The following is a 21,074-nucleotide window of genomic DNA, read 5'->3' as shown; positions in this document are numbered from 1 at the left end:
CCTCCCCGTGCCTCCCACCCTGGGACACACACAGGCACTGGGGGTGTGATCGAGGGTGGGGAGGGCAGGGACCCCCTGGCTCTGCATGCAGCTTCCCACCGCGGGGAGACCTTGGGGCCATATCCAGACCCGGCGGTGCTGGGACTCACAGTACTCAGGAAGCAGGTTGGGACACAACCCCCAAGTCCCTCCGGGAGGTGCACAGCCAGCCACCATGCCAGGCACACAGAGGGGGACAGCATTAAATCCTGCTGCGTTTGGCACAGCCCCAAACTCAAGGACAAGCTCTGGACCACGCCTGGGCCCCGAGCACTTAGGGGCCACCACGGCCCCGTGCCACACATCCAGCACATGGGAAGTCTCTGGAGATCGCTGGCATTTCGGCCGGCCCAGCCCTCTCTCAGGTGCTGGGAGCTGGCACTTCCTCACCACCCTTCACCCCTCTGGATCCCTGCCCACGTTTGCCCGCAGTTTCCCAGGCAACAGCACCCATGGAGATGGGAAAGGAGAGGAGAGGCCATGCTGTCGAGACGTCTGTGCCACCTGCACATTGACCCATGTCACCCCCAGAGATGCCTCAGCTGCCATGGGGTTACTGCACCTACCCGCAGGGGAGGAAGCCACCAGCCCCACAGACTTGAATGGCACTGGGGAAGGGGTGCTGTGGCATCACCCCCCACACCCTGCGGGGACTTGGGGGACACTGTGACACCTGTCAGCCTGGAGGAGGGATGGTGAGGCAGGAGGGAGATGGGTGCCCCAAAGAGGGGGAAATGGGGGGAAGATTGCTAGCAGGAGAGAAAAGATGGGTGAAGGGGGCACAAGCTGTAGGCTCACAGCCATCCCACATCCCTCTGGCACTGCCCCTCTGTGACTCTGGGCACCGTGAGACCCCAGGGAAGTCATGGCTGGCACAGCAGGACCATGGCCAAAGCCATGAATGAACAAAGTGCCCAGGCTCCTGGGGAGGAGGCGTTAACATCGAGGTGCAGGGTGCTGCAAGGGCACCGCAGCATCTTGGAGGCCATGGAGAGGCAGGAGCAGCCCCTCACTGGCCTGCCGGGGGCTGCGGGACCCCTCCTCTTATTTCCCCAAGTCGAGACGTGGGACAGCACACAGAGGAGATGCACAAAAAGGGACCGAGACCCTGAGGAGGGGGGTGTTAAAAGCATGAGTTTCATACACAGAAATCCATACCCTGAGGGTCAAGTCTGCAACTCGGCAGTTGTCAGCTCCTCTCCAAAGCCCAGACCCTGAGGCAGGGGTGCGGGTTCTGGCTCTGGTGCAGGATGCTAGCGTGGGATGCTGGATTCGGGATACCAGGTGTGGGATGCTGGATTCAGCTGCTGGGCACTGGATTTGGGCTGCAGGGTGGGGTGCGAGGGCACGTGCAGCCAGGAGTGAGGGTGCTAGCGAGCAGCCCGGCGCCTGGCGCAGAGCAGCCATGCGCGGGTGCTGGGAGGGCGTGGGAGGACCCAAGCACCCGCCGGTTTCACTGCTGCCTTCCCCTTCCTGCTGTGGGTGCCTTGACTTTGGCTTTACTGCACTTGCAAAACGAAAGCAGTGTCGGGGAGTGAGCGTGCTGGTGTGGTCTCCCATCCTGCAGCCCAGCACCCTGGCGAGTTTGTGGCGGTGGGGCCTGTGGCCAGACATCCCTTTGGTGCCACCACCTCCACCCCATCCGATGCCGAGGATTTCCTTAACCAGGCAGCAACGCACAGGGACAACGGGGATCTGTGGCAAGACAGGTGAGGGATGCTCCCCCAGTTGGCTGGAGCGCCGGGGCGGGGGGAGTCAGCCCTGGGACAGGGTGCAGGGCTGCAGAGGTGGAAAGGACCAAGGAGTACTCAATGGACCGTGCTGTTGGTGCACTTGGGGTGCCGGGCTCTGGGGCGCAAGGCCCCCACCGCACCCCTGCCACGCTCCCCAGAGACAGCCCGAGGCGCCGGTGTGCAGCACGCCCTGGGAGCTGGGAGAGATCCAGGGTGCAGGGCAGGGTGCCGGGGTTCAGACACCGGTCCCGGCATGTGAGAAGCCCAGCAGGATGGGGAGGGGAGGGGAGGCCTCGGCGAGGGGCCAGGCGAGGCGTGGCCCCCGGCACACCCGTCATGCTTTACTGGAAACATCTGGCCTGGGCTGCGGGGGCGTGCGCTGGCTGCACATGCATGTGCACACATGCATGCGGGTACGGGGCCGCACACATGCACATACGTCTTTGTGTGTGTCTGTGTATCAGTAGGTGCATCCACACCTGTGTACACTCATGTTCACGTGTGCGCATGTACCCACACACGTACAGACACACACAGAGGCATGGAGGTTTGCACACACATGTAGATTCCCACATACGTGTGTATGTATATAGATACAGACATGTACACTTATGTGTGTACGCACACGTACACGCACATGTAAATACACAGCTACATGTGCACAGCTTTGCGTGCATACACGTGTGTACGTGTGCCAGCAATCACACCGGCTGCAGCATGCACATGCATGGACACACAGGTGTGTGCACATGGACCCACACATGTGCAATAGACATGCACGGGCGCATACATGCACACACACATGTACAACAGTCACACTAACCGTATGCATCCTGGCTGGAGCCTATGAGCATCCCCCTGCCCAGGTTTGCCATGGTGCTGTGTCCTGGCGGTGTGAGCCTGTGTGTACAGCTGTGTGCGGCTGTTCCTCTGTGTGTGCTCGTGGGTGTGAAAACACCTGTGTGCAGATGCGTGTGTGCCCTGTAGGAGCCTGTATGTGCCCGTATGTCCCATGTACGTCCATGTGGGCCATGTGCCTGTGCAAGCCTGCATGTGCCCCTGCGTGTCCACATACCTGTGGGCCGATGTGGGCTGCGAGTGCCCATGCGTGCCAAGTATGCCATGTGTGCGCCCCAAGTGTGCCAAGTGCATAGTGTCCCGGTGTGTGCCCGTGTATCCATGTGTGCCCGTGTATCCATGTGTGCCACATGTGCTTGTGCACGCCCCATGTGCGCAGCGTGCCCGTGTGTGCCCATGTGCGTGCCCTGTGTACCACGCGTGCCCACGTGTACCGTGTGCCCCCCCCCACACCCCGCCGGTGCCCGCCGGTGCCCGGCGCCCCCGGTGCGGGTGCGGGTACCGGAGCGGGGCGCTGGGGAGCGCGGCGGCGCGGGGGGCGGAGCGCGGCGGCGGGGGCGAGAGGCGGCGCCAGCCCCCACCGACCTCCAAACTTTCATTAACTCGGCACCACCGGCGGCGGCGGCTCCGGGCCTGGCACAGCACCGGCACCGATACCAGGAGCGGGTCGGGCGCGGCGCCCCCGCGGGCCGACTCGGCGCGGCGGGAGGGGCCGGGTGGCGGCATGGGCACGGTAAGGGGCACGCATCTCCGCCGGCACCGGGTGCCCGGCTCGGCCGGCAGCTGCGGGAGCACCGGGGCGGTGAGTGGGGGGGAGAGCTGCCGGGGAGGGGGGCGGCGAGGAGCTCCGGGGCGGCGGGGCCGGGGACATCGGGAGCGGCAGCGGGCGGGAGCGACACCGGGAACGGCACCGGGAGCGGCCCCCCGCCGAGACGGCGGCGGGAGCGGGATGCGGGGCGGTCTCGCATCTGTTGCTCTCCCGGCGCGGTCGGCGCGGTACCGGGGGAGCGCGGGGGCGCGGCGGGCAGAGCCGGGCCGCCCGCCGCTGCACCCGGGGGGGGCGCCGGGGACCGGGGCGGCCCGACCCGGTGTCGGGGCGGGGGGGCTGGCGGTAATTTTCCACGGGCATGTGCCGGGGCGGGGCGGCGGAGCAGCCACCACGTGGCGGCTGATGTAACCGGGCCCCCCCCGCCGCCGTGCCGCACCGGGCGGCGGCGGGGGGGTGCCGGGCGGCGGGCGCGTCGCGGCGGGCGCTGCCGGCGGGGCCGCCGCCGGAGCCGCCTCTGGGAGGGAGGCCGGGGGGGGAAGGCAGGGCGTGGGTACCGGGCATCCCCGGCTGCAGCGGGCCCGGTGGATGCTGGCGGAGGAAATGGCCTCGCAGGTGGCAGAAGCTGCACCGGTGCCCTGGGCTGCTCGCCAGACGGGAGGGGACAGGGACGGGGGGCACCATCCTGCAGCTGGGCATCCGTGGCCTTCCCATGGGTGCTGTGGGCTGCCTCCCCCGCCGAGGTGTGGCACCCAGCTGGCTGCCCCCGTGGGTGCCCAGGTACCCCCACTTCCACAGTGCCAGCTCTCCCACCTTGAAGTACGAGCTGTCCCTGCTCCCTGAGCTGTCACGGCATCCTGCAGCCTCAGGAGAGCTGCCCAGTAGCATGAAGCATTGCATCCCATCCCATTCCTGCCTGGCTTTCCCAGGGGATGCTGACACCTCGGGCATCCCTGTATCCCTCCCGTGCTGCTTCACGCCTGGCTGGGCGCTTGCCTCCTTGCCAGGCTGGGAGCCGAAGCCAGCAGCATTTACGCAGGCATGAAGTGCCTTATCAGCGCCTGGCAGACCCTGGGGGGAGTGGCGGGCCGTCCCCTTGGGCGCTCTCCCTTCCCAGAACACAGGACGAGTCCCACGTCTGAATTCAGGGCCACAGGGCGGGCAGCTTTTGGCTGGCTGTCGATAGGTGTACGGTGGGGAGGAGATCCGGCCACCGGCCTTGCACCTCCCACCTCTGAGAGGTCCCTGTGCCGTGCAAGGAGCCAGGCTTGTGGCAGTGATGACATCTCAGCTCCCCATGGAAATGCAGCTGCTCCTGGGGAGGGGTTTGGCGGTGGGACTCAGTATCTGCTGGCAGCAGCCTGCCTGCGCTGGAGGGGCTGTGGCCGAGGCTGGGGGCTCGCCCCACATCCCTCGGCCTCCTGTCCTTTATCTCCACTGCCCATGCTCCCTCCCCACAGCTTCAGGGCCTTGTGCCCCTCTGCCAATCGTTCCAGACCCACAGCGCTCAGCTGGTGGTGGTGGTAGGGGACCCTTGGTGAGGGGGGCAGGGGTCCTTCCCCGGCCAGCAAGGGCACTCAGTGTTGGGTGTGCGATCCGCAAACACTGGTGTTGTCGCACGGACAAGCAAACTGGTGTTTTGCAAGAGCGGCTGTCCCTCTCAGTGGGGTCAGGCCCCGCTGCTCCCATGGGGCCCCCAGCAGCCCCAGGATGGGGCAGGGGTAAGGGCAGGGGAGGCAGCTGCCTGCACCCATGCCCTGTCTGGCAGCACCTGGCGCCTGGCAGAGCCCAGTGGCTCATCTCCCGCCTGCGCTGCACGTGCACGCGATGCACCGGGGCAGAAGGCAATCGTTTCCCATCTGTGTCCTGCGCGGCAGCTGAGCCCTGAGCTGGCCCTGCTCAGTGCCCAGTCCCGGTGCTGCAGTGTGCCGCAGCCACTTCGGCTCCCGCTCTCGCTGGGGGAGCGCTCAGGGGGCCCCTGCTCCTGCCCGCAGCCCCCGACGCCCACCCGCAGGGAGGCCGGCAGCCAGCTGCCCGCAAGGTCGTCTGTCCACACCGGGTAAATCTTTAACTGCTTCTTGGGAAACACCTGGGGGCTGCCGCTCGTGTGGGTGCCAGGGGGGTTCGGAGGTGCCGGAGGGGGTGGGAGCCAGCAGGAAGAGACCCTGCCACCAGCCCACTTGGCCCCGGGCCCTGCATCCCCCACCAGCCCTGCTCCCGTGTGCCTTGCGGGCAGGTACGGGGGAGCGACGCGCCTGGCACAGCCCCCAATTCCTGGAGGGAGGGGGAGGCCCGGGGCGGGGATGTGCCCACCCCTCCAGTCACGACTCTCTTGGTGTCTCTCTCCCCTGTGCCCAGCTTGCTCTGACGGTGGATTGAAGCGCGTTGGTGCTGGTGCCGCGGCCAGCGCAACGGAGAGCGGGCAGGCGAGGAACCCGGCGGCGGGCAGCCGACACCGCGCTCCAGCCTCCAGGGATGGCCGATAAGTGCAGCGAGGGGCTGCTGGTAAGTGCCGGGACATAGGGAGTGGGCTGGCGTGGGCATCTGCTGTGGATACCTGGAGCACCCCGTGCAGGGAGCAGGACACCGGGGCTCCTGTAAGGCTTGATGTTTCCCAGGACCCCTGGCTGGGGTTGTGCCACCCCAGTGCTCCCCCAGCATGGTGACAATGGGGCAGACGCTGGCTGCCACTTGCCCTGAGCCCATCTGAGCCTGTGAGGCTCCCTGGGTGCGGTGTCTTGCCATGCCTGGAGATGCTATCGCCTGTCTGAGGCGCTCTCCCCAGCCTTATCGCCTGCCCCAGCTCTCCATGAGGGTGGCAAAGGCCGTAAAGCTCCGGCAGGGTGGCTCCTCCACCTGCTCTCGGCAAAGGGCGCAGGTCCCCGTCCGTGCTGGGTGCCCCCAGAGGGCATGGTGTGGGGCTGCTTCCCTTCCACCTCCACCCGGTGGTCTGTCCTGGGCTGGGCTGGTAGGATGGTGTGCAGGCAGAGTCAGGTTTTTCCAGGCACCAATGCGGTGCCCGACCCTCCATCCTCGCAAGCGGTGTGTCGCAGGATGCTGTGCGCTGCCCTGCACCAGGGATGGCTTCGGTGCCCTGGGTGGATGTGGGACGTGCCTGGCATGTGTCCTCTTTGGAGGGCTGCGGTGGCCCCATGCTTGCGGTGGCTCTGCTGTGCCAGACCCTGCAGCGAGCAGTTTGGGAGCCCTGAGCTTGGATTCCCATTCCAAGCTGCTGTGCTGCGCTGGGCAGGTGAGCCCAGGGTGGGCTTAGCTCTTCCCTTTTTCCTGATAGATGGGAGCTGAATGCTGGGGCCAACATGATTGCCGGGCCCTCCCCTTCCCGGGGGGCTTCCCGAAATAGCTGCATGCTCTAGCCAGAGGGCCTGAAGCCAGGACTTCCCTGGGAAGCTGAGAGCCAGGGGAACGGCGTGCTTCCAGTGCACTCGCATGCATGCGTCTCCTCTGCTAGCGTGTCCCAGCGTGGCCCTGCCGGCTGTGCCTGCAGCGCGGACCCCAGCGCCCATCCCGCTCACAGCGGGCAGCGTGGAAGGTTCAGGGCGGACCGTGGGATGGGAAGGCGAATTTCTCCAGGAGAAGCCCTTGGCTGGGAACAGGGATGTATCCGGACTCGATCGGGGGTCTGTCACAGGCTCCTGCACATGCAGGGCGCTTGCTGTTGTTCCATGCTTGCTGCTGCGTCCTTGCCCTGGCTGGAGCAGCTGCCATCGCGCCGGGGCAAGGGCTGAGCCTGGCACCTGCGTCAGGGAGCCAGGTGTGGGAGCGCCCACCCGCTCCCAGTCAATCTTTAACTCGCTTCTCGGAAGAACCTGACCAGCCCACCCCAGAACTAGGGCATGCAGAGAGGTGGGGAAGAGTGGGAAACCATTGGGTCTGGCAAGCGCTGTGCTGGCCACCCTGGCTCGCAGCCCTCTGCCCAGAACTCCCCTGTTTGCAGGGCTGAGAGGACACCCATGCATGGGGGTGCTGGTGCAGGGGCTGCGGGAGGAAGGCAGGTCCCCGTGAGAGCATCCATGCTCCCGGAGCATCCCCGTGCTGCACTAGCTGTGAGAGTCTCGGGAAGAGCTGCGGTGGGACGGGCACTGACTGCTGAGCTGCCTGGGTCACTGGGGAAGGGAGCTAATCTCCTTGGCCAGCCTCCAGGGCGCTGCCAGTCGCTTGTCCCTGCCTGTCCTCTCATCCCTGCCTGCAGGTGCAGATCCTGCCGCCGCAGCTCCTAGCTCGGCTGGGATCCCACAGCACAGCCCCTGCCCAGGGGGGTGTGTGCAGCCCCAGCAGCGGGTGGGTTTGCACTGGGGCTTGGGGTGGCCCACTGTGCCCAGCCTGGGGAGGGACAGGGGTGGTGGAGGCAGCAGCTGGGCGATCTGCAGCCATGCCTCTGTTTCCCCACCTGTGAGCTAGGGCCTGCGCCCTCCCATCAGTTCCAGGGTGACAAGGGTGCCGTGTCCTGCTTTTGCAGGCCCCGCATTTTGTGGACGCCCCATGGGAGCTCTGCATGCTGACTCCAAAATTGCAGGCAGGAGGGTGCGCGGTGCCCCCCTCCACCCCTCCCAAACCCTGCAGAGGCCGTGGCACCAGGTGCCCAGCGGGGCACTGGGGTGCAGGGCAGCTCCAGGGGCTGGATCAGGCCCTGTGTGGCCAGGCAGGGGGGTCCCCTTGGGGGCCGCAAGGGAGCAGGGAGGGTCTGACAGCCTCTCCCTCTCTGGCATTTAAGGACATTTCGTTTTGTCCTCCTCAGTGCGCTTTGTTCAGGCTCCAGCAGTGCCAGCGGCTCCTGACTCCCAGGGCTGCCTTGCTGGCACAGCCGGGCAGCCTTCCGCTGCGCGGTGCCTGGCCCAGGTGGGCTCCTGCCATCTCCCCAGCCCACCCCAGGTGGACAGCAAGGTGCTGCTCCCACCACGCTGCCAGGGGTTAAGGGCTGGGGGGTCCCTGCCTGTCCCAGACACCCCCAGCGGTGCAGTGCCGCCAGCCAGTGGCTGCAGGCAGGGGGGCCAGCGGAGCTGCGGAAGTGGCTCTTGGCTGCAGGAGCCCTTCCCGGAATACCAAGGGGCAGCGATGGGGGCGGGAGGGGGGTGCGGCGGGGGATTTTTCTGCCTGAACGCCCTGGGAGAATCGTGTCTGCCCCAGGAGAATAAGGCCAGAGAAAGGCAGCCCTGTCGGGAAGCGCCCGGCTAGGGAATGGTGGCACCGGGGCAGGTCCCTGCACATTGTCCCTACAGCCCTGCTTGGGGATGGGGTGACGGGGCTGGGAGACCCACGGCCATCCCCAATGTGCCCAGCGCCCCTGCCTCACTGGTGCGGCCCCAACACCACCAGCCAGCCAAGGTAGGGACTGGGGTAGCAGGGAAGGTCAGGGTCCAGCTGCAGGCCCTTTGTTTTCAGCAGCATGTCCCCGTGGGGCTGGTAGTCCCCTCTGCCCGCTGGCCTGGCTGGTGGAGGACCAGCACTGCACTCCCATGGGCTGGTGCAGGGCCCGGCATCCCCGGGATGGGGCAGTGGGTCCCACTGTGCCGTGCTCAGGCTGTTGCAGTGGACATGGGGGCCAGCGTGCCCATGGCAGGATGTCTGGTGGTGGCACGCAGGTGGCCCACGCAAGGTGGTGCAGCTGGGGCATGGAGGGATGCTGGTGTCGGCATGTCGTGGGGTGTAGGGGCACGGGAAGTGCCTGGCTGCGTGTGGGGCAGGGCTGGTGTCACTGGGGCTGGCACAGCGTGGGGTGGCTCTGGGCTGGCACATGTCCCATGGGGCACAGTTGGGTGCTGCCATCCCATGGATGGGGCATGTCCCAAGCTACCGGGTGGCCGGTGCAGGAGCGGACAGGGACAGGCACTGGGTGCTGGTGTGCGGGGGGCTGAGCACCCGCCCTGCACACGTGTGCTGTTCACGTGCGTGCCCGCCGCTGCCCGGACCCCAGATGGTTGCCCGAAAGCGCCGTCCCGTCCCCCCGCCCTTGGTGCGCCATCACGCCTCGGTGGCGCCTTGGCCATGCTCCCCAGCCAGGGCGCAGGGCTGGGAGCAGCTGGGGCACCCCGAGCCTGGCTGGGGGGCACCCCATGCCCGCCCTCCCGCGGGACACGGCACCACACCAGGGTGCCACCCACACTGGCGAGGGGATGAATGGGGAGGCTGCGGGGTGCCCGGAGGGTCGTGGCACAGCCCTCCTGCTAGCCAGATGGTCCCCCGTGGGGCAGTGACCTTGCAAGGGTTGCCATGGAGACCCCATGATGTCGCCAGCAGCATGACGTCAGAGTGAAGTAGTGTGGCACCAGGCTTGGCAGGCTTGTCCCTGTCCCCCTGCAGGGCCATGCCCGGTCCCCGCAGCCCTCTAGTCCCAGGGGTTGGGGTCGGCTGTGTAGGGCTGGGCGGCTGCGTGGGTGGTGGGCATAGGGGCTGGAACACATGTGTGGGGCTGGGGGCATTGGGGCGTGGGAACTGGGGGGCTCTGAGGGGACGTGGCCCTCTACCATGCTCCAAATGCAGGCTCCCGCCACAGCTGGATGGGCAGCGATGCCCGCAGGGAGGGCAGAGCTGCCCGCCGGAGCGTGCGGGGCTGTGAGCAGCTGGACCCCGCTAATAAGGCCTCATTAAGCCGGATGGGGCTCAGCCTGCTGCGAAGCGTGCCCTGCCTGCGCCTGCTATGGGGGGGATGCCTGACTCGTGGTGCCATGGCTCGTGGGGGGGGCGGAAACTGAGGCACGGGGGTTCCCCGTGGTGTGGGGCAGGCAGGGATGGTGCCGGGACAGGCGTCATGGTGGGGCACCAGTGTCACGGTGGGGCGGGCAGCGAGGGGCCGAGCCTGGCAGGGAGGCGAGCGGGGAGCGGTGCCAAGCGCCGGAGGCAGCGGGCGGGGGGAGGCGGGCGGGTGGCTGCTGCGCTGGAGTCTGAGGTGCCAATGAAGCCGGGGACTCGCCGAGCTGGCCAGCCTGGCCCCCCAGATGGCAGCCGCAGGCAGACGAGCCCCTCCAGGCCCCCTCAGCAGGTCAGTGGAGAGGTGAGAGCAGGATTTGGGGGGCAGAACTAGGGGCTGGGATGGATGGCAGCCATGCCAGTGCTGTCCCCCCACCGCCATGGGTCTCCAAGTCCCTTTGTGCTGGCTCTGGGGCGATGGCTCTGGGGGACTGAGGCGCAACTGCAGCTCTGCGCTGTGGGATGCTGGGGAGACACCCTCGAGCCCCACAGCCAGGGACATGGGGTGCCTTGGGGGAGGGAGTGCACAGCTTGGCACCAAGCACCTCCGTGACCTCAGCTGTATTGGGAGCAAGAAGAGATTGCCTGACAATTGTGTATTCGTTAACTCTGGAACCTACCAATTGCAAGAAGGGTGCACAGCACCCCTTTGCCTTGCTTAGTGCTGCAGGGGAAATCTAGCAAAGATCCTTCCCTTTCTCCCCCCACCATTTCATGGGCATCAGCAAGCAATGCCCCATGGTACCCCTGGGCTGGGTTGGTGCTGCTGTGGGTGGTTGGCAGAGCATGCCCAGGGCTCTCAGTGGGGCTGGGCAGCATGGGGGGGTGGTCAGGCTTGTGTAAGCACTGGGATGGGGGTGTCCTGCTATTTGGACATCGCTCTCGGCACTGCATCACCCTGGCTCTGGGAGTGCCCCTGTGCCTGTGCCCATTCTGGCACCCACGGCTGATGCTGCCACAGCCCAGGCTGTGCCAGGTGCCTGTGCCCCCATGCCATGCCTCTGCCATGCCAGGGCAGGCGTGAACGTGGGGCTCGGCAGGGCAGGGATGGCTGGGATGTGCTGGTGGGGCTGGCAGAGCCGGGACAGGCAGGCTGGGAGGGCACGGCAGCCTCTGGTGCAGGGCTGGCACTTGTGGGTTCATTACCCCATGTGCCAGGGACAAGGAGTGCAGGGGCTGACTCTAGGGGCACCCACCCCACCACAGCACCCAGGATCCATGGACAGCCAGTGGGGGCACCCAGCACACCCCTCTCCAAGTCACCCCATCCCTAGGGACCCCTCTCCAAGTCACTTCATCCCTCCATCCCTAGGGAACCCCACCCCAGGTGGGGGTTCCCCTGCCCCAGGCATCCTGCACCCCACTTCCCTGCCCTGGAAGAATGGCGAGTTTGGCAAACAATGTAATTAGCATCTATTTATACCTTCCATTGCATCCCCCCCAACACTGGCCCTTGCCCAGCCGCGACTGCGTTAACCGTCACCATGGTGAAGAGCGATGACATCAGGCTGATGACATCAGGGGCTGGTTGGTACCCTGTGTTGGCATTGCAGGAACAGCCCAGGGCCAGGGCAGGAATTGGGGGTCCCCCCAGGTTCAAGGGAGGCTGATGCCCCATGGGGCACTTCTGCTGGGCTGAAATGCCCCCATGGGGGGCAGTTTGAGTGGGGGGGAAAAGTGGAGGAGACCATGCTGGAGATGCCTCCCATGGGGACATCCCCTCCCAGTGTCACCGCTACCACTGCCGCGAGCTTCTCAGCCATAAATCAGGGCCCCTTCTGGAAGTGGGGGGCATCCGGGCACCCCAGCCAAGCTGTCATTGTGCAAGGCGACGCTGCTTAGCATGAGAAAGGCTCTGGTGCCAGGCGGCGTGATGGATGATGCCTGCTCTGCTGGGCTGGGGAAGCTTTAGCCGTGGGGGTGGGGGGGCGATCCTGGGGAAGGGGGAGGAAGGGTGCCCTGGGCACCCTGAACATCCCTGGGGACGTTCAGGGTGCCCGAGGCATCCTTCCTCCCCCTCCCCAATGTTTTCACCCAAGACAGGCATCTTTTGGGGCTACATGGAAGCACATGTATGGAAAATTTGGGATGTGGGAGCAGGACACCCCCCCCCCCCCCCCCCCCATATAGAGGCTGCATCCTTGCTGGGGGGCAGCTCCCCCTTTGCTGCCCAGCTCTGTCCCAGCCCGACAGCAGTGACGGCGGGTGGCGGGGGGGTGTGTGTCTCGTCTTCCTGGATGCCTGGGTTCCCTGTGCCCCCTTCCCTTTTACTGTGTGGGGTTGGGAGGGAGGTTAATGAGTGTAAAGGACGGGGTGACCTTCCCAGATTTGGGGAGAGGGGGGGTTGGAGCAAGCGGAGAGGTGAGCACGCAAGCGTGTGTGCACGTGTGCCTGCTTGTGCATGCATGGGCACACATGTGGCTGCCCCCTTATTGGGGACAAGTGCACTGAAGCCCCACGCTGCAGGAAAGAGGGGGGGGCAGCAGAGGCCTCACGCTCTTGTTGCACTGGTGCCAGGCAGCTCTAAGACGGGGTGCCCCATTGGGCATGGGGATGAAGCCATGCCGGGGTCACCTGAACAGGGGGGTGGCACTCTGGCTTTGGGACAGGGATGAGGTCCCCTTTGGGCACTGGCGCTCCAGGCTGAGCCAGGGCCATGCAGCGTCATCCCCCCCAGGACCCTCTGCCAGGGAGGCTGGAGTGCTGCCCCCCCCCTCCTGCTGGCCGTGGTGCTCATTAGGAGCCTCGTTAGTGCGAGCAGCTTAATCGGAGGCTTCCCGATCCAATCAGCCTGCTCGAGCGGGCAGCGTGCCCCAGCATGGGGACAGTGCCAGTGTCCCCCACCACGCCGGGGACCCCTCAGCCCTGCTCCTGCTCAGCACCCCGCAATAAGAGCCTCCCCTGGGGGGGTCCCCCAGCACCTGGGGCTGCTGTGAGCTCATTTCTGATGGAGCCTTTGCTCGTGGGGTCTGGCATGGGCGCCCCGGTGGCATGGCTGGCATATTGCCCCTATAGCCCCTATAGCCTAGCCCAAAGCGCCCGCCGATTCTCCCCCCCATCGCCCCTCTCCCCCAGCCCTGTGCCCTGGCAGCCCCCCCACATCCCCCGGCGCGTGCAGGCCCCGCTCGCAGCAGATGGCTTTGTTTGGCAGCGCGGTGCTGGAGTCGCCGGGCATCACGTCCCGGCTGTGCCGGCCCTAATCGAATGATACGGTTAGGTGCACCGCGCCTGCTGCCCGCGCCCCGCCGGCGTGAGCAGATCCGAAGCGACGGCTCCCATTTGTGGCCCGCTCGCTGCCCGCGTCAGCCATCACAGGGGGTGCACGGGGGGGTGGGGTGGTCAAGTGTAATGGGGGGAGTAGCGTGGGCACAGGGGTACCCGTGGGGGGAGACTGGCACCATAGAGCTCCGGCATCCTGCTAAGGCTGCCGGCACCCCGTATTGCTCCCGTAGGGTCATGGGTGCTGTGGACTGATCCCCACCTGCACCCCATGCACCCATTGCCTGGCCTCAGGTGGGGATGGGAGGGTTCGGGGCACCCGCGGCGCCCCAAAATGCCATCTGCCCTCAGCCCAACCTGCTGGAGTTCGGCAGCATCTGGGCAGGATATTAGTGCAAGCCGGGGGCCACGCTGGGACAGAGCCACGGGGTGATGGGTGCCATCTCGTTCAGGGGGTGACGGGTGCCTGTCCCTGTTGTTGTTGTTTTCCCCGGTGTGAGCTCGCATTGTGTGGCAGGCTGCACAATGCGCCCTTTCTTGCCCCTGGCCAGCCCCTCCCAGGTCCCCTGCGGTGAGGGACCACTGGGGCTGTCCCCGGGGGACCCACCTGCACGGGACGCCCCCCTGCACTGCCCCGAGCACTGTCCCCTTGCTGGGCACTGAGCCGGCAGCAGGATCCTGGCTACAGCGGAGTGCCTTTTGGGGTGGGGGTGGGGGAGTCACCCAGCCCCCTGCCAGCTCTAATCACTGCACCCCAATCCCCACTGGGGGGGCCTGCTTCACCCTGGGGGTCCCACCATTCCCCCCTAGCCATGGGCAGTGGCCACCCAGTGGGGCCTCTCTTTTGCTGGGCACGGGGAGGGAGGGATTTGGGAACAGAGGCCCTTTTGTGCTCAGGCGCCCAGACCTGCTTTGTATGAGTTGCAGGCTCTTCCTCCGCTGCAGCCGGGCTCCAGGCAGAGCTATTCACTGGGGGGGCCACCACCGCTGCCCTCCCCCCTCCTTGGCACTGCCTGTGTGTGGCGGGGCAGAGTGGGGGGGTTGCTGGCATGGGGGAGGGATGGGGCAGGATACCGGAGACCACCCGGCCCCACTCAGCAGCCGTTGCCCCTCTGATGGGGCTGGCAGGGGGGTCCCCGGTTGACGCGCCCCATGGCATCTCTCCGCAGAACGGCGCCGTGCCTGGGGAGCGGGGCAAGCAGGACAAGAGCGTCAAGCGTGGCAACTGGGGCAACCAGATCGAGTTCGTGCTGACCAGCGTGGGCTACGCCGTGGGGCTGGGCAACGTCTGGCGCTTCCCATATCTCTGCTACCGCAATGGGGGAGGTGGGTGTTCGGGGGGGGGGGCCGGGGGAGCGGGGTGCCCCAGGGCAGGGGTGGCGGCATGCGCCTGGCCCCATGCAGTGCTTGCTGGCCCCCCAGCACGGGGGGGCACTGCTGTGCCCAGAGTCATTGCCCCCTCTCACCCTCTGGTTCCTACCCACCAGGTGCCTTCATGTTCCCCTACTTCATCATGCTGGTGTTTTGTGGCATCCCCCTCTTCTTCATGGAGCTCTCCTTCGGACAGTTCGCCAGCCAGGGCTGCCTCGGCGTCTGGAGGGTCAGCCCCATGTTCAAAGGTAAGGGGCTGCCCGTCCCCACCGGCACCCGTCAGCAATGGGGCACCCACCAGCACAGCCCCCCCCCGCCACACGCACACCTCTGTCACGTTGCACAGCCCCATGCAGGCACCTGCGGCTCACACGGCCCTACACGCCTTGCACACACAAGCCTTGCACACACGCTGCTGACCACGTTGCAGGGGTCCCCTGTGCGCACACCCGGCCCAGGCCACGCTGCCCTGCGCACACAGCCCACCTGGCGTCCCCTGCACGCGTTACACATGTCCCTGCACACACGACGCATCCCCCGTGCGCACCCCAGCCCTGCACTGGCATCCGCTGCAGGCGTTAACACATGCATCCCTGCACACGCCACATGTGTCCCCCACGCATCATCCTTGCAGAGGCCGCTCGGGTCCCCTGAACATGCTGCGGGTGTCCATGGCCCCTCTGGCTGTGGGCACACTCCTGCAGTCCTCTCCCTGCCCCATGGGCACCAGCCCTGCTCAGAGCTTGCCCTGCCATGGCTAGACCCGCTCCGGGTGCACCTCCTGGCACACCGGTGTGCTCCCGCGCTGCCAATTCCCCTGGCACATGCGTACATGCTGCCTGCTGGGTGATGCGCCCACACATCCTCAGCCTGGGTGCATGTCCCCGTGCTTGTGTGGCCTCTGTCACCTGCCACCAGGTAGCTGCAGCCCTAAAGTCACGATGGCGGTGCAAGGCGAGACCCCCACCCAGTGGTTCTCCAGGGCTGCAGACCCCAAGGGTTTGCCTGCAGCCTGTGCATTGCCACATGTCCCAGGGGACCCTCAGTGCCACCGGGCTTGCTTGGAGGTAGGACCCCATGCGAGGTGGTGGACTGAGCCGTGGGGTGCTTCACCCCAGTGCCATAGGCGGGCCCTGAGCCGCAGCATGGCTGCAAGGCTGCCGACAGCGCCGCGTGCCGCCCGCTCTCCCCACACCACGCCGCGCCGTGCCCGCCCTGCGCCGCACCATGCCGCTCACCCCTCCCCGGTGCTGTTCCCAGGCGTGGGCTACGGGATGATGGTGGTGTCCACGTACATCGGGATCTACTACAACGTGGTGATCTGTATTGCCTTCTACTACTTCTTTGTGTCCATGACGCGCGTGCTGCCCTGGACGTACTGCAGCAACGCCTGGAACACGCCCGACTGCGTGGGGGTGCTGGACGGGAACGTCTCCAGCCGCGCCGCCCTCAACCTCACCCGCTTCCTCAACACCACCCAGAAGCGCACCAGCCCCAGCGAGGAGTACTGGAGGTAGTGGGGACGGGGGACGGGGGACAGGGGAGGAGGTGGTGGTGTCGGGGCCCTGCTGACGCCGGCTGCCCCCTGCGCAGGAGGTATGTGCTGGACCTCTCGGATGACATCGGGAACCTGGGTGAAGTGAGGCTGCCCCTCCTGGGCTGCCTGGGCGTCTCCTGGGTCGTCGTCTTCCTCTGCCTCATCAAGGGCGTCAAGTCCTCGGGGAAGGTACCCGCTCCACATTCTGGACCATAACCCCTCTCCTGGTCCATAGCCCCTGCCCCATACCATAACCACACCCCCTGTCTCAGGCCACATCCCCTTGTCTGTGGCCCCCACCCCCTGACCCCAGCCCTGCCCTACTGAGATGCCGCCCCACAGGTGGTGTACTTCACGGCCACCTTCCCCTACGTGGTGCTCACCATCCTCTTCGTGCGCGGCATCACGCTAGAGGGGGCCCTCACTGGTATCATGTACTACCTGACACCTCAGTGGGACAAGATCCTTGACGCCAAGGTGAGCAGGGACGAGGGGTGGTGGGTGGCCAGGAGAGGGAGGAGGACTGGGGGACACAGCACTGACCACCTCACTGTCACAGGTGTGGGGTGATGCAGCCTCACAGATCTTCTACTCACTGGGCTGTGCCTGGGGTGGGCTCATCACCATGGCCTCCTACAACAAGTTCCACAACAACTGCTACCGGTGAGTGCCCGGCCACGGCCACCAGCCCCGCTGCTGTCCTCCAGCCCCACCACCAACCCTGACCACTCTCCCCACAGGGACAGCATCATCATCAGCATCACCAACTGCGCCACCAGTGTCTACGCTGGCTTCGTCATCTTCTCCATCCTGGGCTTCATGGCCAACCACTTGGGCGTGGACGTCTCCAAGGTGGCTGACCACGGCCCTGGCCTGGCCTTCGTCGCTTACCCTGAGGCCCTCACCCTGCTTCCCATCTCGCCCCTCTGGTCCATCCTCTTCTTCTTCATGCTCATCCTTCTGGGACTGGGCACACAGGTAGGTCATGATGGGGCACTGTGGTGGGGCTAGCAAGTTGGGTTGGAGTGGCAGGGTGGCATGGTGGGGACAAGGTGGTGGTCTGAGCTGACATGCTGCCCTTTCCACCCCATGTACAGTTCTGCTTGCTGGAGACCCTGGTCACGGCCATTGTGGACGAGGTGGGCAACGAGTGGATCATCCGCAGGAAGACCTTCGTGACGCTGGGGGTGGCCGTGGTGGGCTTCCTGCTGGGTGTCCCACTCACCACACAGGTAGATGACCGCGGGACTGTGGTGACGGGGTGCCATTGCCATGGCGACCTTGTGCTGACACCATCAGCCACGTCTATATTGTTGCCATGACCACCCTGGTGGCGATGACACTCAGGGCTTGGTGTTGCCATGCCAACACTGGCAATAGTATCCAGACTAAGCATTGCTATGGCAACACTGGCGATGGCATCGGGTGTTGCCATGCCGACCATGGTGGTGGTATCCAGGCTGTGTGTTGCCATGCTGGCCCTGGCAGCACGGCTGTGCTGGTGCCCTGACAACGCGGTGGTACCGCTGGGGCAGCCATGCCAATGGATCCTTCTTGCAGGCGGGCATCTACTGGCTCCTGCTGATGGACAACTACGCCGCCAGCTTCTCCCTGGTCGTCATCTCCTGCATCATGTGCGTGGCCATCATGTACATCTATGGTAGGTGCAAACACCTGTGGCCAATCAGCCGGCAGGGCTGTCCCAGCCAACCAGTGGGGAAGAGGGTGTGCTAACTTCTGGCCAATCAGCGTTTTGCTGTGTGCTAACTGGCTGAGGAGTGCAAAGCCTTTGGCCAATCAGGGCACCCATGACCCAAAGGAGCCTGGTGGGTCCCACCACCCGGGGTCTGGAGCTGGGCAGGGATGGGAAGGGGCTTGGGGTCCCATAGGGGCCCCAGCTCAGTCGCACGGGGGCTGATGGCCACTTGTCCCTGCAGGGCACCGCAGCTACTTCAAGGATATTGAGATGATGCTGGGCTTCCCACCCCCGCTCTTCTTCCAGATCTGCTGGCGCTTCATCTCACCTGCCATCATCTTTGTGAGCATCGTGACTATGTGGCACAGGGCCATAGAAGGATAGGGGGCCGGGAGCCCTCCTGGGCCCGGCACTTGCCCACCCTCGGGAAGGGGGTGCTGGGCTGTGGTGGGCAGCAGGGATGGGGCAGAGTGGGGCGGTTGGGGGGTTGCAGAGCAGGCTGGCTGCTCTCCACTGGCTGATCCTGCCTGTCCCTCCCCAGTTCATCCTGGTCTTCACAGTGATCCAGTACCGGCCCATCTCCTACAACGACTACATCTACCCCACCTGGGCCATCAGCATCGGCTTCCTCATGGCGCTCTCCTCCGTCATCTGCATCCCCATCTACGCCATCTACAAAGTGTGCCGCTCCGAGGGGGACACGCTGCTGGAGGTGGGTGGCCAAGAGCTAGACCCCCCCCTGCCTTGTCCAAATCCCACCTGGGGCTGCCTGCAAGGCTGTCCCCCATCCCACTGGAGCTGTCAGCGTCCACAGCGCCTGTGTGCGGGCAGCATCCGTGGGGCACCCCATCTCCGGCCACCCCTGGGAGTCGCTGGCATGCTGGGGGAGGCTGGGGCAGGGGAGCACGGTGTGTGCTGACCTTGTCCCCATCCTCTCCCTTTCTCTCTAGCGTTTGAAAAATGCAACCAAGGCAAGCAAGGACTGGGGCCCAGCGCTGCCAGAGCACCGCAGCGGGCGCTACGCCCCGGCGTTCAGCCCCTCCACCGAGTCCCACCTGGAGGTGCAGCCCCTGCAGCCGGAGAAGGGCCGGAGCGAGGCGGCGGCTGCCTCCCCCGTGCAGGGCAGCAACGGCTCAGCCCACAGCCAGGACTCCAGACTGTGACCCCCCGCCGTCCCCACACCCCCTCTAACCCCTCCCGCGCGGTGACACTTTTGCACCTTCCGCTGGCGGAGCCTGGCTCCGGGCCGCACCGGACCGCGGGGGGCTCTCAGCGCCCGTCCCCGAGACCCCCCCACCTCCTTGCCGGTTAACCCCCCACCCCGTCCCCCCCCCCCCGTGGCGTTCGTTAACCCTCGTGTTTACGGTAACCTTTGTGCGCGACGCTGGGACAAGAGAGGAGGGGGCACAGCCCCGGGAGGGCCGGGAGCCAGAGGCACTTTGCAGGGGCCCTGACCCAGGGGGGATGCACAGGATGGAGGGGGAGCGGGATGCCCCCCGGCCCCCCCGCAGCCGGGCAGCCTGCCCCGCCGTGGGGCACCCTCCTGACCTACCCATGGAGATGGCGTGGGGTATCCCCCATGGGGGGATACCTGTGGGGACCAGGGCTGGGGTTCACAGGGACTGCCCGTAGCACACATCCCCCCACCACACAACCCCCCCCCCCCAAGCTGTGTGTGCACAGGGCCATCATGGTGGAGGTTGGCACTGTAGGGACCCCTGACCCGGCTGGGCACCCACTGTGGCTCAGAGCCTGCAGGGTCCCACGGGTGGCTGTGCCCAGGGACAGTGCCAGGCACTGGTCCAGCACAGGGAGACGGGGGGCAAGCACGCTGCCTGCACGGGCAGCAGGATCTCACAGCACAAGACACAAGCACTTAGAGCACACGCGTGCGTGTCCCTCACAGACACGGTACAGGCACACATGGGCACGCACATATGCATGCTACCCCAGGGCTGTGCAGGCGGCGAGCTGGTATGGCCCCCCCCTCCCCACCCCCCCCATGCAGCACTGCAACTACCCCCACCCCCACCCCGCTGCCCCATCGAGGGGCTGTAGTTGCCCACCTGGGTGGCCAGGCACTGCCCGCAAAGCTGGGCACAGCCATAAGCAGCATGGGCACAGCCCAGCACTGCTGCCTGCCCTGCAGGGGGGCAGGAGGCTGGGGAGCACTTAAGCCTGGCCAAGGGGTGATGGGGGGGGGGGGGGGGAGGGCCGGGGGGGAGCCTTCCATGGTGCTAAGGGGGAGCAGGATGGACCAGCCCCCCCAGCTGCTACTAGTGAGAGGTACCAGTGGAGACACAGAGGGCTGCACCAGCCCGCTCGCTCCGAGCCATCTGGGGACACTTGGTCCCCAACCAGTATTAGTGGAGCAGGATGCACTGGGTCTTAAATCTGTCTTCCAGCTCCAGCCAACGGGCTGGAGCTCTTGATTTGGGGTGGATGGGGTGGGACCCTTCCCATCCCGCTGCTCCCCTCCCAGCCAGTGCCCTGTGCTCCCCATGCCACAGCCCCGAGGTTGGCACAGGGACATGGCGCGGCTTGGCACGGTGGCGGCAGGCGGTGGGTGCTGAGCCCCGGCAGGACGTTCCAGCTCCCCCGTCCCGAGCCCCCCGCCGTGTCACGGCGAGGGGGCGCAGGTTCCCGCATGGTGCCCATGCCCTGCCCCACGTGTCACGCCGCTACTCTTCACCTCTAATTGTTAGCAATAACGCGCGCGTCCCTGGGCAGCGCTGCCTGTGCCAGTGTCTCTCCCGGTGTAGAGTTCTAAAGTATCCTAGATTTTAATGAGATTTATATTCCTGAGGCCGTGTCCCGTTGTGCCCTTCTTTGGGGACCCTGGGGAGGGAAGGAGGGGTTTGGAGACCATGTCCCATGGGTGCAGCCCTTTTCCACTTGGATGTCCAGCACTGGCACTGAGCAGCCAGGTTGGGCGATGGGGAACACTCCCTTGCCCCAGTCATACCTACAAATCCAGTTGGAGCTACAGGGATTTGTCCTTGCTAGGGGAGACCGTTGTCCCCAAGGGGAGGAGGGGCAGGAAGTGTCCCATGGCACAGTAAGGGCAGCCCTGGGCACCTTGTGGGGCAGGAGCCCCCCCCAGTGCTGCCCCAAGAGTAGGCAAGGGAGGCGGGGGGGCTCTGCTCCCCC

General features: G+C 66.0%; 1 protein-coding gene across 6 annotated transcripts; it reads left to right on the top strand.

Annotated features, from left to right (window-relative positions):
* Positions 1-1,587: 1,587 nt before the first annotated feature.
* Positions 1,588-20,729, top strand: SLC6A9 (solute carrier family 6 member 9). Of its 6 annotated transcripts, none has more exons than XM_054211292.1 (14): positions 1,588-1,748; positions 5,755-5,901; positions 14,490-14,646; positions 14,808-14,939; positions 15,952-16,204; positions 16,285-16,417; positions 16,571-16,705; positions 16,788-16,891; positions 16,969-17,206; positions 17,326-17,460; positions 17,789-17,888; positions 18,166-18,266; positions 18,466-18,636; positions 18,875-20,729. In XM_054211292.1, the coding sequence occupies exons 2-14, from the start codon at positions 5,872-5,874 to the stop codon at positions 19,085-19,087; spliced, it is 1,902 nt and encodes a 633-aa protein (XP_054067267.1). In that variant the 5' UTR covers positions 1,588-1,748; positions 5,755-5,871; the 3' UTR covers positions 19,088-20,729. The 6 variants fall into 6 exon arrangements, with proteins under 6 accessions (XP_054067267.1, XP_054067264.1, XP_054067268.1 ...); XM_054211289.1 differs by lacking the exon at positions 1,588-1,748 and adding an exon at positions 3,209-3,363; XM_054211293.1 differs by lacking the exon at positions 1,588-1,748 and adding an exon at positions 3,414-3,432.
* Positions 20,730-21,074: the final 345 nt, after the last annotated feature.

The sequence above is a fragment of the Rissa tridactyla genome, chromosome 8 (assembly GCF_028500815.1).
Source record: "Rissa tridactyla isolate bRisTri1 chromosome 8, bRisTri1.patW.cur.20221130, whole genome shotgun sequence".
Taxonomy (NCBI): Eukaryota; Metazoa; Chordata; class Aves; order Charadriiformes; family Laridae; genus Rissa; species Rissa tridactyla.
Note: the sequence above shows the minus strand (reverse complement) of the source record. Positions and strands in the feature narration are given on the sequence as shown.

Bases quoted from the DNA above. Each gene is read 5' to 3' on its own strand.
- SLC6A9 (XM_054211292.1), top strand. From the start codon at position 5,872: ATGGCCGATAAGTGCAGCGAGGGGCTGCTG. The intron at 14,940-15,951 runs GTAAGGGGCTGC...TGCTGTTCCCAG, and splicing joins GGTCAGCCCCATGTTCAAAG to GCGTGGGCTACGGGATGATG. The intron at 16,205-16,284 runs GTAGTGGGGACG...CCCCCTGCGCAG, and splicing joins CCCAGCGAGGAGTACTGGAG to GAGGTATGTGCTGGACCTCT.